Source organism: Labrus mixtus, unplaced genomic scaffold (genome assembly GCF_963584025.1).
Source record: "Labrus mixtus unplaced genomic scaffold, fLabMix1.1 SCAFFOLD_57, whole genome shotgun sequence".
Classification (NCBI taxonomy): Eukaryota; Metazoa; Chordata; class Actinopteri; order Labriformes; family Labridae; genus Labrus; species Labrus mixtus.
In genome coordinates, this window is record NW_026870208.1 from 295,268 (window position 1) to 313,174 (window position 17,907).

Below are 17,907 nucleotides of genomic sequence, written 5' to 3' on the forward strand. Positions count from 1 at the left end.
TGTTCAGGGCGGGCTTATAACGACTAACCTGCGCACTGATGAGTGACAATAATTTCCCCCAATGAGCTCAACTGTGCTTCCTGAAGTAAATAACCCTGTTCAAATCCTCCCGTGACATTTCACAAAACCCCGATACTCTGATGGTTCTGCTGATGGTTCTGCTCTCCTGCAGACCTCGTCCTCCTTCACATTTAAATCTCATTTCTGACACAATGTTTTGGTCAGTTTGGAGCTACTAGAACCAGATGATGAACCTTACGTCTCCATGGTAACCAAACACTGACTCAACTCAAGTTACAGACTAACTGTGCTGGTTGGGTTTAGTGAGGAGTCTGAAGAGTCCACACCACGTTCAGGTTCTGATGTGAGGAAAGAGGAAAGAGGGCGAAGGAGGAGCGTCCAGAAACATGACCACACGGTGAACCTGATCCTCGAGACGAGGCGTGGAGACGAATCGAACGACTTCAACTTTGGATCATTAAGATTCCTTTTGGCTTTACAGGTTTCAGGGACGTTGTTTGTTGGTGTTTCACATTAAGACGTTCGTCTGTCTCTGTGTTCCAGGATACGACCTCTCACCTCGTCACCATGGAGACGTCAGCCGCACCAGGAAACACTTTGAGAATGCAGGTAAGTCAAAGTCTCATAGGACCGCCGGGGTTACAAAACAAAAAGATCAGAAATATACTGTCCTGCCCACCTCACCTTCCTCCTCCCTTACATCGATCCTTCCTCTCCTTCCCCTCCTCCTGTCCACCTCCTCTCTGCTCCTCCTCCTCCTCCTCCCTATCCCCTCTGCCCTCTTTCCCCTCTCTGTCTGATCTCTCCTCCTCCTCCTTCCCTTCCTTGCCTCCTTTACCTCCTCCTTCCCTGCCTGTCTTCCCTCACATCCTCCTCCTCCTCCTCGTCTCCTCCTCCTCCTCCTCCTCGTCTCCTCCTCCTTCCCCTCCTCGTCTCCTCCTCCTCCTCCTCCTCAGTGCGACAGCTCCTCTTCTTCCTCCTCCTCCTCTTCCTCCTCTTCCTCCTCTTCCTCTTCCTCCTCCTCGTCTCCTCAGTGCTGCAGCTGTGACAGCTCCTCCTCCTGTGTTTGGTGTGTGGACTGTAATGAAGCTCTGTGTGGAAGCTGTTTGTCGGCTCATCGCAGAGTGACCATCACCAGATCTCACCAGATCCTCGACAAGCCGCCTGCAGGTACGACAACGATCCACTGAGACTTCATTCAGACCAGTTCAAACCAGTTCAAACCAGTTCAAACATGTCAAAGAGGTTCCAGCAGCTCCTCTCAGCTCTCAAACATCCCACAATCTGATGAAACTTGATCAGCTCTGGTTCTTCTTTATATATTTATTATTAGTGTTAAACATGTTTCATATGATCACAGCTCCTTAGTCTGCTCTTATTAAAACTGTGTTCAATAATAAGACCGATAGGAGTGACCACGCCAGCACCAAGGCCGAGACCGGCTGTGCGGTTCACCTGGACTGTGGAAAAGAGAGAAAGACGAGTCCTCCACTTGGTATCACGAGAGAGGAGGACACAAAGTGCTGCGGCTTTTAAAAATCCCCTTGGAGTCTGCTGAGGTCAGCTGTGATGATCCTCCTGCAGACTGTCTGTTACGACTTCCTCTAGAGAGTCCAGTTTGATCGTCTCCATGGTTACAGAGAGGAGCATGGTTTCTCTTCCTTCTGGGTTTTCAGTTTGTAGTTGTTGAGTAATAATCTCTGAGTGAGTCTAGTTGCAGTCCTGCAGTTGGTGACCCTGAAAGATCCCCAGTCCTCGTCCGTGTCCTCCTCGGGTCTCTTAGCCCCCCCCGTCCTCAGATGTCCGCCATGGGTTCCTTAACACAAACGAGCAGAGAATAAGGCGTAAACGCAAACTGGTGCCTGGACACCGCTAACACACATACACCATCACTGCTCCTGGTGGCGTGATGTTAAACGCTCTTCTTGACCATCCTCTGTCATCTTTGTTTCTGTGACCAGGTGCAGTCAGGACTCCGCCCACAAAGTACTGCAAGCTCCACCCCTCTGAGCCGCTCAAACTCTTCTGCTTCACCTGTCACCATGTCACCTGCCGGGACTGTCAGCTCATCGATCACAAGAACCACAGGTACGTCTGCTCCAGGCTCCTCGCTCACACACACAGACGGTTACCATGGTTACACATCACACCAATAATAACTCCTTAAAGCCTCATAGAGCGACGCAGCAATAAGGTAGAAACAACTTCAAGAGATTTTAATGTTTTTTCTCTGCGACATCTGGACGCTCCCACGTGTGAATTCTGAAACTGTTTCACGTTTTACAAAAGGACACGTTGAGATTTATAATCCAAGAAAACAGTCGGAGGTTTAATGTCAAGGAGCCGACGCGATGATGACTTTCAGGTTAGCCGAACAAAAATACATCATGCAGGTAGCAGTCTGTAACATTTTCCTCCTATTCCTCCTCTCTCTCTTCCTCCTCCTCCTCCTCTCTCTCTTCCTCCGCCTCCTCCTCTCTCTTCCTCCTCTCTCTCTTCCTCCTCTCTCTCTTCCTCCGCCTCCTCCTCTCTCTCTTCTTCCTCCTCCTCCTCCTCTTCCTCTTCCTCCTCCTCTCTCTCCTCCTCTTCTTCCTCCTCCTCCTCTCTCTCTTCCTCCTCCTCCTCCTCTCAGGTATCAGTTTATCAGCGAGGCGTTGGACAAAATTAAGAAGCAGGTGGACCACTTGATTCAACCATTCAGAGTGCAGACTGACACGGTGAGGCGGAGCCTGCAGGACATGGAGACCAGGTACCAGCTGAGATCATTCCTCCTTAAATCAGAGAGCTGATCTCATTCCTCCTTAAATCAGAGAGCTGAGCTCATTCCTCCTTAAATCAGAGAGCTGAGCTCATTCCACCTTAAATCAGAGAGCTGAGATCATTCCTCCTTAAATCAGAGAGCTGAGCTCATTCCACCTTAAATCAGAGAGCTGAGCTCATTCCACCTTAAATCAGAGAGCTGAGCTCATTCCTCCTTAAATCAGAGAGCTGAGATCATTCCTCCTTAAATCAGAGAGCTGATCTCATTCCTCCTTAAATCAGAGAGCTGATCTCATTCCTCCTTAAATCAGAGAGCTGAGATCATTCCTCCTTAAATCAGAGAGCTGATCTCATTCCACCTTAAATCAGAGAGCTGATCTCATTCCACCTTAAATCAGAGAGCTGATCTCATTCCACCTTAAATCAGAGAGCTGCGATCATTCCTCCTTAAATCAGAGAGCTGAGCTCATTCCTAATTAAATCAGAGAGCTGATCTCATTCCACCTTAAATCAGAGAGCTGATCTCATTCCTCCTTAAATCAGAGAGCTGAGCTCATTCCACCTTAAATCAGAGAGCTGATCTCATTCCTCCTTAAATCAGAGAGCTGATCTCATTCCACCTTAAATCAGAGAGCTGATCTCATTCCTCCTTAAATCAGAGAGCTGATCTCATTCCACCTTAAATCAGAGAGCTGATCTCATTCCTCCTTAAATCAGAGAGCTCATCTCATTCCACCTTAAATCAGAGAGCTGATCTCATTCCACCTTAAATCAGAGAGCTGATCTCATTCCTCCTTAAATCAGAGAGCTGATCTCATTCCACCTTAAATCAGAGAGCTGATCTCATTCCACCTTAAATCAGAGAGCTGAGATCATTCCTCCTTAAATCAGAGAGCTGATCTCATTCCACCTTAAATCAGAGAGCTGAGATCATTCCTCCTTAAATCAGAGAGCTGAGATCATTCCTCCTTAAATCAGAGAGCTGAGCTCATATCTAATTAAATCAGAGAGCTGATCTCATTCCTCCTTAAATCAGAGAGCTGAGCTCATTCCTAATTAAATCAGAGAGCTGATCTCATTCCACCTTAAATCAGAGAGCTGATCTCATTCCTCCTTAAATCAGAGAGCTGAGCTCATTCCACCTTAAATCAGAGAGCTGATCTCATTCCTCCTTAAATCAGAGAGCTGATCTCATTCCACCTTAAATCAGAGAGCTGATCTCATTCCTCCTTAAATCAGAGAGCTGAGATCATTCCTCCTTAAATCAGAGAGCTGAGCTCATTCCTAATTAAATCAGAGAGCTGATCTCATTCCACCTTAAATCAGAGAGCTGATCTCATTCCACCTTAAATCAGAGAGCTGAGCTCATTCCACCTTAAATCAGAGAGCTGAGCTCATTCCACCTTAAATCAGAGAGCTGAGCTCATTCCACCTTAAATCAGAGAGCTGATCTCATTCCACCTTAAATCAGAGAGCTGATCTCATTCCTCCTTAAATCAGAGAGCTGATCTCATTCCACCTTAAATCAGAGAGCTGAGCTCATTCCTAATTAAATCAGAGAGCTGATCTCATTCCTCCTTAAATCAGAGAGCTGATCTCATTCCTCCTTAAATCAGAGAGCTGATCTCATTCCTCCTTAAATCAGAGAGCTGATCTCATTCCACCTTAAATCAGAGAGCTGATCTCATTCCACCTTCAATCAGAGAGCTGATCTCATTCCACCTTCAATCAGAGAGCTGATCTCTCTCGTTGTGTTTCAGGCTGCGGGACATCTCAGAGAGCGAGGCTCAGCTGGAGGCGGAGCTGAGTCAGGCTCACATCATCCTGACTCAGCACATGAAGAACCGGACTCAGGAGATCCTGACTAAGGTCAAGGTAAGAGGTCCAGGACTTTATTAGTCCAGTCTGTTATTGTTACATCACAGGGTCAGACGGGTCAGAGAGCTGATCTCATTCCACCTTAAATCAGAGAGCTGAGCTCATTCCTCCTTAAATCAGAGAGCTGATCTCATTCCACCTTAAATCAGAGAGCTGATCTCATTCCACCTTAAATCAGAGAGCTGAGATCATTCCTCCTTAAATCAGAGAGCTGATCTCATTCCACCTTAAATCAGAGAGCTGATCTCATTCCACCTTAAATCAGAGAGCTGAGATCATTCCTCCTTAAATCAGAGAGCTGAGCTCATTCCTAATTAAATCAGAGAGCTTATCTCATTCCTCCTTAAATCAGAGAGCTGAGCTCATTCCTCCTTAAATCAGAGAGCTGATCTCATTCCTAATTAAATCAGAGAGCTGATCTCATTCCTCCTTAAATCAGAGAGCTGATCTCATTCCTCCTTAAATCAGAGAGCTGATCTCATTCCTCCTTAAATCAGAGAGCTGATCTCATTCCTAATTAAATCAGAGAGCTGATCTCATTCCTCCTTAAATCAGAGAGCTGATCTCATTCCACCTTAAATCAGAGAGCTGATCTCATTCCTCCTTTAAATCAGAGAGCTGATCTCATTCCTCCTTAAATCAGAGAGCTGATCTCATTCCTCCTTAAATCAGAGAGCTGAGCTCATTCCTAATTAAATCAGAGAGCTGATCTCATTCCTCCTTAAATCAGAGAGCTGATCTCATTCCTCCTTAAATCAGAGAGCTGATCTCATTCCTCCTTAAATCAGAGAGCTGAGCTCATTCCTAATTAAATCAGTCTGACCCTGCATCACCTTGGCAATGGACTCCCCTCTGTAACGCCTCTGAAGACGGAATCAATATAACGGACGAAGTATTGTATTCTAAACATCAGATTTTGACTTTAAAAAGATGATTATAATACATTCAATGTGACAGTTACAAATATCTAGATGAAGAAAGACATAAATGTTCATTTGATGCAGAATTGAACGCTGTGTTTTAATCAGTCCTTCAGCAGTATTTTCCACAGATGGTCAATTTTTATGACTTTGCAGAGACTGGTTTCGGTCACAGTTCGTGTCTTTGGGGTCAATTCGTAGATAGCAGAGTGTTCTGTTTCTGCTCGGTTGTTTATTCCAGGTGTTGTAAAAGTTCATAATATCCTGTCTGAGAGGGAGACTTAAATCATTGATCAGTTCCTTTGTTTCTTGGTAAAAAGTAAACGAGATGTTAATCCACATTCCTGAGTCCTGCAGAGAGAGAGGTTGTAAAACGTGGCTGCTAATATCAGATGCACAGGTCTCACCTGAGTGTTTCCTGAGTGTTACCTGAGTGTTACCTGAGTGTTACCTGAGTGTTTCCTGAGTGTTACCTGAGTGTTACCTGAGTGTTACCTGAGTGTTACCTGAGTGTTTCCTGAGTGTTACCTGAGTGTTACCTGAGTGTTACCTGAGTGTTTCCTGAGTGTTACCTGAGTGTTACCTGAGTGTTTCCTGAGTGTTACCTGAGTGTTTCCTGAGTGTTTCCTGAGTGTTACCTGAGTGTTACCTGAGTGTTTCCTGAGTGTTACCTGAGTGTTACCTGAGTGTTTCCTGAGTGTTACCTGAGTGTTTCCTGAGTGTTACCTGAGTGTTACCTGAGTGTTACCTGAGTGTTTCCTGAGTGTTACCTGAGTGTTTCCTGAGTGTTACCTGAGTGTTACCTGAGTGTTACCTGAGTGTTTCCTGAGTGTTACCTGAGTGTTTCCTGAGTGTTTCCTGAGTGTTACCTGAGTGTTTCCTGAGTGTTTCCTGAGTGTTACCTGAGTGTTTCCTGAGTGTTACCTGAGTGTTACCTGAGTGTTTCCTGAGTGTTTCCTGAGTGTTACCTGAGTGTTACCTGAGTGTTTCCTGAGTGTTTCCTGAGTGTTACCTGAGTGTTACCTGAGTGTTTCCTGAGTGTTACCTGAGTGTTTCCTGAGTGTTTCCTGAGTGTTACCTGAGTGTTACCTGAGTGTTTCCTGAGTGTTACCTGAGTGTTACCTGAGTGTTTCCTGAGTGTTTCCTGAGTGTTTCCTGAGTGTTACCTGAGTGTTTCCTGAGTGTTACCTGAGTGTTTCCTGATTGTTACCTGAGTGTTTCCTGAGTGTTACCTGAGTGTTTCCTGAGTGTTTCCTGAGTGTTACCTGAGTGTTACCTGAGTGTTTCCTGAGTGTTTCCTGAGTGTTTCCTGAGTGTTACCTGAGTGTTACCTGAGTGTTTCCTGAGTGTTTCCTGAGTGTTACCTGAGTGTTTCCTGAGTGTTACCTGAGTGTTTCCTGAGTGTTTCCTGAGTGTTACCTGAGTGTTTCCTGAGTGTTTCCTGAGTGTTACCTGAGTGTTACCTGAGTGTTTCCTGAGTGTTACCTGAGGCTCTGTTCTCCTGACAGAACATCGAGGTCCTCATGTGTATGAGGTGTGACCCCCCCCCACACAGGGCAGACTCTCCTCATGCAGAGCAAATGTTCCCGTCACAGTGGGGGTGTTCACTCCTGCTTTTAACATCCGACACTTCTGATTGGGTTAGAGTGGACCGCTCCGAGCACCTGTGTCTTCAGCAACATTACTGAGGGCGAGATCACACTAGCAGAGTTGTCCCGTACCGTGCTTAATGCTGCATTCAGGTGCTGCTCGGGTGATCCAAGTTTCCGAGTTTGGAAGTCGTTCTTCCGACTTCAGGTCAGAAAGTAGGAATCAACAACAAAAAACAGCGTTGATGCTACGTAGAAGAAGATCAGTGAAATGTCACTGTTTAAAGTGATATATCACTGATAAGGCGCTGGTGGCGTCCCATGGATGGAGGCTGTAGTCCTCCAAGTGGGTGGCCCAGGTTCAGATCTGACCCTTTCCTGCATGTCGTTCCCTACTCTCTCTCTCTCTCTCCCATTTCTGACTCTATCCACTGTCCTATCTCTACAATGAAGGCACAAAAATAAATCTTATATCTTATATTATTATTATATATATAAAAAAAGAAAAGTTATATTTGAGCTCATTGTGTGTTGTGTCTCCTCATTGTGTGTTGTGTCTCCTCATTGTGTGTTGTGTCTCCTCATTGTGTGTTGTTTGTGTGCTTGAGCAGGAGGTGAGTGAGCAGGAGAGCCAGCAGATCAGAGTGAGGATGATGAAGCTGAAGCTGATGCAGCAGCATCGACAGACACTTTTGGCTGAAGCAGAAGCAGCCAAAAACAGAGACCTGTCCCAGCTGCTTCACTTTTCCGCTCAGGTAAGCATCACACCTGCAGTGTTGTATGGATCCCTGCAGGGCTCAGGTAAAGAAATATAAAATATTTCAATGTCAACATGCAAACATTCAATGTTTGTGAATCCATTCCCATGAGATACAAACCGTATGCATGCATTAGCATTCTGCTGGCTTGCTTACCTGATTTACAAACAGCTTTTTCTGTCTTACCTGGGCTCAGGAGCGTTGCAGTAAAATTAACGTGTTCCTAAAGAAGATTCCACGAGTAGGTCATCACAAGGTCACATGAGCGACAGGTACTCAAGTACTAAAACCCAAGATGCAATGCATTGATAAGAGAAGACCAAGCAGCAACCTCCAGTGTTTAAAAATGAAGCCGATGCTGAAGTGTAAAATCCTGCAGTTCCTGGAGTGTCCACTAGAGGCTGAAGTGTAAAATCATGCAGTTCCTGGAGTGTCCACTAGAGGCTGGCTGCAGAAGCACAGGAAGTCACATACACACCCATTCTAAAAAGTCTGTTTTTACAGCAGAGATTAACATGTTTACAGCCTGGTTCAAAAAAACAAATAGGTGTGATTAGCTCATGTCTCGATGGACACACACTGTACGGGGGGTGAATGTTTTGATGACTCATCAGTTTTGATTTGATGAAGGATAAGAGTTATTCACAATAAGGCGTGTAGCTGACCTGATTGACAGGTGGGCGCGGTGTAACGGTTTGTCAGGAGGTTTAAAACCCGCCTCAGCTCCAGCTCTCAGCCTGTCGTTAGGTTGACTGAAAGTTAGACTGAGACAGCATTTCCAGCATGGAGACCGCCATCGATGGGACTCCAGCGCCCCCTGCAGGAACAGACGGGTGACGCCACTCAGACTTCAAACATTCATAATTACAGTTTGTGGTAAAATTGCACAAAAGAACAAAAAGGGACCTACGACAACCTTGATCCCTCCCCCCTAAAATATCACACAGTAAGATTGATGCTACAAACCAGACTTTTGACCTTGATTTGATTTTAGTTCAAATCCAACGACATCAATACCTGTTTTGATACCATGGCAACAGAAATTGCAGTTAACTTCTGCATATTTGTGCAATTTAGACAGCGCTCTCTCTTTTCTCTCGCATCAGCGCCGAGTTTAAAATATGGAGGAAGATCGAAAGTTTTTTTTAAATTATCTATAAAATCACAAAGATCATAACATTTAAAACTTTAGACAACAAAAAAACATCAGACTATCCAACAACCTTATTCTGCTGTGGGTTAAACAGACTCTTCGTGACCATGTCCGTCTCCTCTCTGCAGGTTCAGTTTCTGACAAGAAAGCTCCCTGTTCATGACTTGTACCCTCCTCAGAACATGGTTCACCTGAAGGTCATCACCGACAAACCGTCTCTGGAGGCCATTTTGAACTTTGGTAGGTCAAAGTGATGTTACATTTCCATGATGGTCAGTTGTTACAAAAACTAAATGATAAAAACAGAGGTGACTGAAGTGCACGCGTTGATGGACGTCTCTTGTAAAATATGAACCTTCTGAAGTCGTTGTTTATCACTTTTCTGCTTGTTGTCGATGTTTTTCTTTGAGAAGTTTCATGTTTGTTTTTCCAGGTAAACTTCAAGTTGGATCGGTCCCGTTTTCTGTCAATCCACCTCCCCCTAAGAACACATACGACCCGGCTCAGTCGTCAGCTCCAATTTCATGCTCCCTCCCCACCTCCCTCCGCTGCTCATCCTCAGCCAGACCTTCTACCTCCACGGTCCCGGTCCTGGTTCCGGCTCAGACCGCGGGCACAAACGTAAAACAGTTGATGTCTAAAAGTCAACCCCAGCCTGTGGGTACACCCTTAGTCCTACAGCCTGCCCCCTCAGCCAGCAATGTCCTCGCAGTAGTTTTGAACCAGAAGACCGCCCCCCCTCAGAACCAGCCCGCCTTGGTCCAGCTGGCCGCCGCTCTGGCTGCGTACCAGATGTCAGGCATGACGGTTCCCTTCAGCGCACCTCAGCTGCCTTTGCTGCTCAATCAGAATTTGTCTTACGCCCAGCCTGGATTAGCTTGGTCCAGTAAACGAGAGACAAGTAACCACACTGCAGTAAATAAGCAGAACCTCGGCAGTAATCAAATACTCTTTGTAAGGACTACAGGGACCACTGCTGGGCCAAGTCACAGTGCGCCACAACAACAAACACCACGCCACGTACCATCGCTGGCACACCATCCATTGCAAGACCAACATCCTTTACTGAACCAAAAACTAACACAACAGAACCAGCCATTGCCAGTCCACAAACAAACACCAGACCACCAACCATTGCCATTCCACAAACAAACACCAGACCACCAACCATTGCCAATCAACAAACAAACACCAGACCACCAATCATTGCCAGTCCACAAACAAACACCAGACCACCAACCATTGCCATTCCACAAACAAACACCAGACCACCAACCATTGCCAGTCAACAAACAAACACCAGACCACCAACCATTGCCAGTCCACAAACAAACACCAGACCACCAACCATTGCCAGTCCACAAACAAACACCAGACCACCAACCATTGCCAGTCAACAAACAAACACCAGACCACCAACCATTGCCAGTCCACAAACAAACACCAGACCACCAACCATTGCCAGTCCACAAACAAACACCAGACCACCAACCATTGCCAAACCACAAACAAACACCAGACCACCAACCATTGCCAGTCCACAAACAAACACCAGACCACCAACTATTGCCAGTCCACAAACAAACACCAGACCACCAACCATTGCCAGTCCACAAACAAACAGAAGACTGGGATTCACTGCCAGTCCGCAAACTAAAGACAGACAAGCACATATTGTTAGGCAACACATCATTTAAACAGCTTGTAATGCAAGACCCCAAACAAACTGAAGTCCCCCAGCCAAGCCAAGAAAACCACTTATTTTGGGACCACAAACAAACACCAGGAAACCAATCGTGGCAACAACAGAAACAATCACCAAACCCTGAACCGTTGCAGGGAACTGTACCGATGCGAGTCCTCACATCAACACCACTCAAACACATGCTGCTACTAGTTCCCAAACAATCACAAGATGAACCACCATCGCTGGAAATTCAACCGTCGACAGTCCCCAAACAATCACAAGATGACCTACCATCGCTGGAAATTCAACCGTCGGCAGTCCCCAAACAATCACAAGATGACCTACCATCGCTGGAAATTCAACCGTCGGCAGTCTCCAAACAATCACAAGATAACCTACCATCGCTGGAAATTCAACCGTCGGCAGTCTCCAAACAATCACAAGATGACCTACCATCGCTGGAAATTCAACCGTCGGCAGTCTCCAAACAATCACAAGATGACCTACCATCGCTGGAAATTCAACCGTCGCAAGTCCACAAACAATCACAAGATAACCTACCATCGCTAGAAGTTCAACCATCGGCAGTCCCCAAACAATCACAAGATGACCTACCATCGCTGGAAATTCAACCGTCGACAGTCCCCAAACAATCACAAGATGACCTACCATCGCTGGAAATTCAACCGTTGCAAGTCCACAAACAATCACAAGATGACCTACCATCACTAGAAGTTCAACCATCGGCAGTCCACAAACAATCACAAGATGACCTACCATCGCTAGAAGTTCAACCATCGGCAGTCCCCAAACAATCACAAGATGACCTACCATCGCTGGAAATTCAACCGTCGACAGTCCCCAAACAATCACAAGATGACCTACCATCGCTGGAAATTCAACCGTTGCAAGTCCACAAACAATCACAAGATGACCTACCATCGCTGGAAATTCAACCGTTGCAAGTCCACAAACAATCACAAGATGACCTACCATCACTAGAAGTTCAACCATCGGCAGTCCACAAACAATCACAAGATGACCTACCATCGCTAGAAGTTCAACCATCGGCAGTCCCCAAACAATCACAAGATGACCTACCATCGCTGGAAATTCAACCGTCGACAGTCCCCAAACAATCACAAGATGACCTACCATCGCTGGAAATTCAACCGTTGCAAGTCCACAAACAATCACAAGATGACATACCATCGCTGGAAATTCAACCGTTGCAAGTCCACAAACAATCACAAGATGACCTACCATCACTAGAAGTTCAACCATCGGCAGTCCACAAACAATCACAAGATGACCTACCATCGCTAGAAGTTCAACCATCGGCAGTCCCCAAACAATCACAAGATGACCTACCATCGCTGGAAATTCAACCATCGGCAGATCAAAAACAATTACCAGACCGACAACCGTTTCTGGCACACCAAACGTCACCAGTCCTCAGTCAGTCCACAGACATCCAGTCATTGCCAGACAGCAAACAAACACCTCAACATCAACCACTGGAGGATAAACCCTCTCCTGATATCAGCCCCTGCTCCTCCTCTGAGAAACCCTATCAGCCCAGTGTTGTGGTGAAGGCGGTGGCAGACTCTGCCTGTGACAGCAGCGTGCAGCAGGTGACGCCGAGGCATCAGGAGCCTGCAGAGAACGAGCCCACCTCCACCGTGTCTGAAGACCCAGAGCCTTCAGAGAAACCCTCGACACCAGAAGTATTGGACAGTGACACTGAGGAGCCGAGCTCTGAGATTGGAAGCCAGGACTTCAAACTGAGCCTATGGCAGCCCAGAGTTTCTCTGGACCGACTGCCTCTCGCTCTGCCCGAACCTGGGGGTCCCCTTCCCAGCTTTCTTCTGGTCCCTGGCGATGCTGAAGATGAGTTTTATCTGGAAGAACTGAGCGAAGACTCTGAGGTAGGTCGTCCATGAATCATCACATTTAAAGATTATTTTTGTAGTTCATTATCTGACAACGCAGGATGACACAATGATTTGTAGCTAACGTGACATTTCTCTGCTTGGGTTACAGTCGCATGATGATGACATCACAGATGACGACTCAAAGCCACAGTCGCACGATGATGACATCAAAGATGACGACTCAAAACCACAGTCGCACGATGATGACATCACAGATGACGAATCAAAGCCACTGTCGCACGATGATGTCACAGATGACGACTTAAAGCCACAGTCGCATGATGATGACGTCACAGTTTGCTACACAGAGCCGCTGTCCCCAGACTCTCCTCCGACCCTGCAGACCGTCAGCTGCTCTGCCTGCGGATCGGCCAACGGATCAATCATCTGCTCGGCGTGCGGTCGAGGATACCACCGAGACTGTCACGTTCCCACCGTCGGATGTGACATCTGGTGAGAATCAACACACAGTTATTCATTTATTAAATGATCCGCCTCCACAAGAATCTTTATTTACAGAATCTATTTAAAATAGTAGAATCTGAATCCCGAACCTGGATTTTATTTGAAAAATGTTCTGACCAGTCAGGTACCAGCAGGCTTTGACAAGGAAAAAAACAACCAAAAAACAAAACGAAAACGACGAGGACAGTACAAAGAAGTAATGTTGGGGGGGGGCGGGGGTATGGGGGTTAGTGGTTGTAGGCAGTGTTGGAGGTGAGTTTTTAGGGATTTCTTGAAGGAGATGAGTGAGGGGGGGGTCTCTGATGTTTTTAGGGAGTGAGTTCCAGACGGTGGGAGCGGCAATGGAGAAAGCCCTGTCCCCCCAGGACATCAGTTGGTCCTGCAGGGGGGGGACAGGAGGTTTGCATCCGCAGACCTGAGAGTGCGGGTGGAGGAGCTCAGACAGGAAGGGGGAGGAGCCAGGTTGTGGAGGGCTTTGTAGGTGATGATGAGGAGTTTTGAAGTTGATACGCTGGGGGATGGGGAGCCAGTGGAGGTCATGAAGAACAGGGTTGATGTGGTCTCTGGTACGGGAGTGTGTGAGGAGACGAGCAGCAGAGTTCTGAATGTATGGAAGTTTCTTCAGTGAGTGTGATGGTGATCTGTAGAGGAGACTGTTGCAGAAGTCTAATCTGGAGGTGATGAAAGTGTAGGTGAGGGTCTCGGCAGCTGAAAATGAGAGGGATGGGCGGAGGCGGGCAATGTTTCTGAGGTGGTAAAAGGCTGTTTTGGCACCAAGGTTACGGATGTGGGGGGAAGGGAGCACTGTAGAGCCATCAGTGGTTAGGGAGAAGTTGTTGGTGGATCTGATGATGGATTTGGAGCCGATGATGATGACTTCTGATTTGTCGCAGTTGAGTTTGAGAAAGTTGGTTTGAAGCCAGGATTTTATTTCTGTGATACAGTCAGTGAGGATCGAGTGAGTGATGGCTGTGGTGGCGATGTGGAGCTGGATGTCGTCAGCAAAGCAGTGAAACTGGAGTCCATGGCTCCGGATGATGTGGCCAAGGGGGAGCATGTACATGATGAAGAGGAGGGGACCTAGTACAGAACCTTGGGGAACACCTTGGGAGAAAGGAACAGTGGGGGATTTGCAGTGGTTTATGCTGATGAACTGGTATCTGTTGATGACATCATCGATCAGTTTGTTTCTCAGGTTCAGACGTCTGAAGGGATCCAGAGTTTGGCCTCTGTGTGACTTATTATTTACAGTTAAACTGAGACTCGCAGGAAACTGATGAACGGGCGCCGCTCTGAGAGACGTTTATTCAGCAGACGTATCCGAAAGGGATGGTTTTTGCTTTTGATCTGAACACTGTCGCTGCTCACATTGAATACTGGACTGTAAACCAAACAGTGCACTGAGAAAGGGAGTCTCTCATTTTATATTAGCGATGCATCGGGTCAACTTCGGTATCGGACGATATCGTCACTGACGTCGGCAAATAATGTGGCATTAGCCGACGTCAGTGGAAGATCTTTAATTGTTGTTCCAAGTCAATTTAATTCTGACATCTAGAACACATAACGACTGATCAGAGACGAGGTCACCTGTTGGACAAACTCAAACATGAGAGAACATGTTGCATTCTGGGAGTCTGACACCAAAAGAAGTCCTGAAACAATCACCCTGATTTCCCCAATCGGTGCATCTCTACTTTATTTATATTTCCCGTTTCAGGAATAGAGAGTCAAAGTGCTTTACAAAGAGACGGAAACCAAAAACCATCAACTGTATATCTACTCTCCGCTGGATAGACCCCTGAGACCCTCTCCGGGGTCCTGAGAGTTTGAAACGGTGTGTCTGACTGTCGCTCCTCTTCTTTGTCTCTCAGGATGGAGTGGACCTGTTCACTGTGTCAGGACCTGAGTGACCCCTCAGACCCCTCAGACCCCCACAGATGGGACAGACCACAGAGAGCTGAGAATCTCAGTCTGCAGGACCAGAAGGTCAGAGCCCTCCCACCACACACACACACACACACACACACACACACACACACACACACACACACACACACACACACTAGAGATATGTGAAAACATGTTGACCTGATCTTATAAAAACACGTCAGTGTTTTGACTCTCTGATGACGTCTCCCTGTTTCCTCCTTTCTGGTGTTTTTTTCTCTCTCCTGATTCGTCGTTGTGACATCGGTGTTGATCTTGTGTGTTGTGTTCTTTTCACAGAGGTGTGAGTGTCTGCTGCTCTACCTGAAGGTCGAAGGCTGCTCTTTACTTTCTAAGGTCAGTGCATCTTTTGATGACAGAAATGACAGAATGATCGACATGTTCCACATAAATAAATCATAAAGTCTGTCCTGTGTAAATGTGTCTCTGAGTCATGACTGTCTACAATGAGGGAGAAGCTCGAGTCCCGCTGGCTGTGTTGTTGTCAGAGCCGTGTTTACATGGACGGGACGGCCGGCTCCTCCCCTTGTGTATAAAAGCTGTTTTAGTCAAGAACTAGAGAGAAGAACATACTCACTGATTATTTGGATGTTAGTAAGAGTTTTTAGATCACGCTCATTCTGTGTCAGTTTACATGAAATGCGAAGCTACGAGCTAACTAAAGAGTGCTAACATTAGCATGCTAACACAACAATGTGAAGTTACGAGCTAACTAAAGAGCACTATAGCATGCTAACACAACAATGTGAAACTACGAACTAACTAAAGAGCGCTAACATTAGCATGCTAACACAACAATGTGAAGCTACGAGCTAACTAAAGAGCGCTAACATTAGCATGCTAACACAACAATGTGAAGCTACGACCTAACTAAAGAGCGCTAACATTAGCATGCTAACACAACAACGTGAAGCTACGAACTAACTAAATAGCGCTAACATTAGCATGCTAACACAACAATGTGAAGCTACGAGCTAACTGAAGAGCGCTAACATTAGCATGCTAACACAACAATGTGAAGCTACGAGCTAACTGAAGAGCGCTAACATTAGCATGCTAACACAACAATGTGAAGCTACGAGCTAACTGAAGAGCGCTAACATTAGCATGCTAACACAACAACGTGAAGCTACGAGCTAACTGAAGAGCGCTAACATTAGCATGCTAACACAACAACGTGAAGCTACGAGCTAACTGAAGAGCGCTAACATTAGCATGCTAACACAACAATGTGAAGCTACGAGCTAACTGAAGAGCGCTAACATCAGCATGCTAACACAACAATGTGAAGCTACGAGCTAACTGAAGAGCGCTAACATCAGCATGCTAACACAACAATGTGAAGCTACGAGCTAACTGAAGAGCGCTAACATCAGCATGCTAACACAACAATGTGAAGCTACGAGCTAACTAAAGAGCGCTAACATCAGCATGCTAACACATCAATGTAGGACCCAGGTGAATGCAGCTCGACTTGTACTTCCTCCAGCAGGTGACGCTGTAACTGTCTGATGTGTGTGTTGTTTATGTTTCAGATGGATTGGGTTTGGTCTCGTCTGAAGACGATGTCGGAGCGCCTGACTCGGCGGCGCCACCCGGAGTACAAGGCGTCTGCAGAGCTGATCTACGACGTCTGGAGGCTCTTACAAGACGCAGCACGGGTACGAACAACGGCAACGTCAAAGGTCATGATCACATCATAAACGATCTTTTACAAACGATCTGATGTTTTTCAAATGAATCAGCTGATCGATGTCGTGCTTCCTGTTGTCTCGTTTCCAGGACGACGACAGCGTAAACGCACTGATGGAGAGTTTCAAGAACAAGGTGACGGAAGCTTTCAGCTCCGATCTTAATAGTCCGAGGCACCGCGCACACACCCAGCACGCTGTGATGTCACAGACGGAGCAGGTGTCTGAGGGGTCAGAGGTCATTGAAGTGGTCGACGATGAGTGTGAGCTGAAGAACGCGAGGAAGAGGCTCGGGGATTTCTCCGACCTGAATGAAGTCAAGAAGAGGAAGACGGACAACATGACTTTACCACCTTCAAGGTCACCATGGTAGGACCTCTGACCCCGCCCACAAACGCCATCCAGTGGCTTCATCAGCTGAGGCATTCTGGGAGTTGAAGTTCAGTCAGTGTTAAACCTTTGACAGGAGAGACGAGACTTTTTAAACGTCACAGTTTGATGTTTGCAGGTCATTCAAAAACGTTTGTTTTTTTATCAGCTGATGCACAAAGTTTATCAACAAAGATTCAGCCGACGCTCGCCAGCCAACGCTCGCCAGCCAACACTCGCCAGCCGACGCTCGCCAGCTGAGTCATCAGACTCACACGTGCATGTTTGTTTTTCATATGAACATTTCTTTTTGTACTTGAATAATTTTGTGTAATAAACAACCTGTTGTCATACCTGTCGCCCCACCTGTGCGCTCTGTCCGTGGTCGTGGCGTGCTGAGCTACTTTGCTCGGCCCTCCAGGAGGCGTTGTGTCTCCCCCAGAATCTTAACATTCAATATGATTCTAGTAAAAATCCAACCATATCCATACCTGTTTGATACCTCGGCAGCAGAAGTCCTAGACGCCGATACAGGGGCACTTCCTGTTTATAACAACTTCCTGTTTATATTTAAACTTTGTCTGCAGTCTTTGGTGATCCAGTGTTGGACCTATTGGAACTTTTGTTTTCGTTGCCATGGTAACAAACAGCTCTGAAGGACAAAAACAGAAAGCACAAACATAACATCATGTTTATAGAAAAGAGCTTAACAGCTGCAGAGAGACCCCCCCC

The 17,907-nt window shown here is 46.5% G+C and overlaps 1 protein-coding gene across 1 annotated transcript in view; it reads left to right on the forward strand.

The window, feature by feature from the left end:
* Nucleotides 1-17,528, forward strand: part of trim33l (tripartite motif containing 33, like) — a 26,336-nt gene extending 8,808 nt beyond the window's left edge. The window contains exons 2-14 of the mRNA XM_061033905.1: nucleotides 565-630; nucleotides 1,056-1,191; nucleotides 1,983-2,109; nucleotides 2,654-2,770; nucleotides 4,542-4,656; nucleotides 7,780-7,923; nucleotides 9,208-9,319; nucleotides 9,513-12,694; nucleotides 12,810-13,153; nucleotides 15,040-15,154; nucleotides 15,395-15,451; nucleotides 16,651-16,776; nucleotides 16,898-17,528. Coding sequence (XP_060889888.1) covers nucleotides 589-630; nucleotides 1,056-1,191; nucleotides 1,983-2,109; nucleotides 2,654-2,770; nucleotides 4,542-4,656; nucleotides 7,780-7,923; nucleotides 9,208-9,319; nucleotides 9,513-12,694; nucleotides 12,810-13,153; nucleotides 15,040-15,154; nucleotides 15,395-15,451; nucleotides 16,651-16,776; nucleotides 16,898-17,179 — 4,899 coding nt within the window. The 5' untranslated portion in view covers nucleotides 565-588 and the 3' untranslated portion in view covers nucleotides 17,180-17,528. The remainder of the gene's footprint in view (nucleotides 1-564; nucleotides 631-1,055; nucleotides 1,192-1,982; nucleotides 2,110-2,653; nucleotides 2,771-4,541; nucleotides 4,657-7,779; nucleotides 7,924-9,207; nucleotides 9,320-9,512; nucleotides 12,695-12,809; nucleotides 13,154-15,039; nucleotides 15,155-15,394; nucleotides 15,452-16,650; nucleotides 16,777-16,897) is intronic.
* Nucleotides 17,529-17,907: the final 379 nt, after the last annotated feature.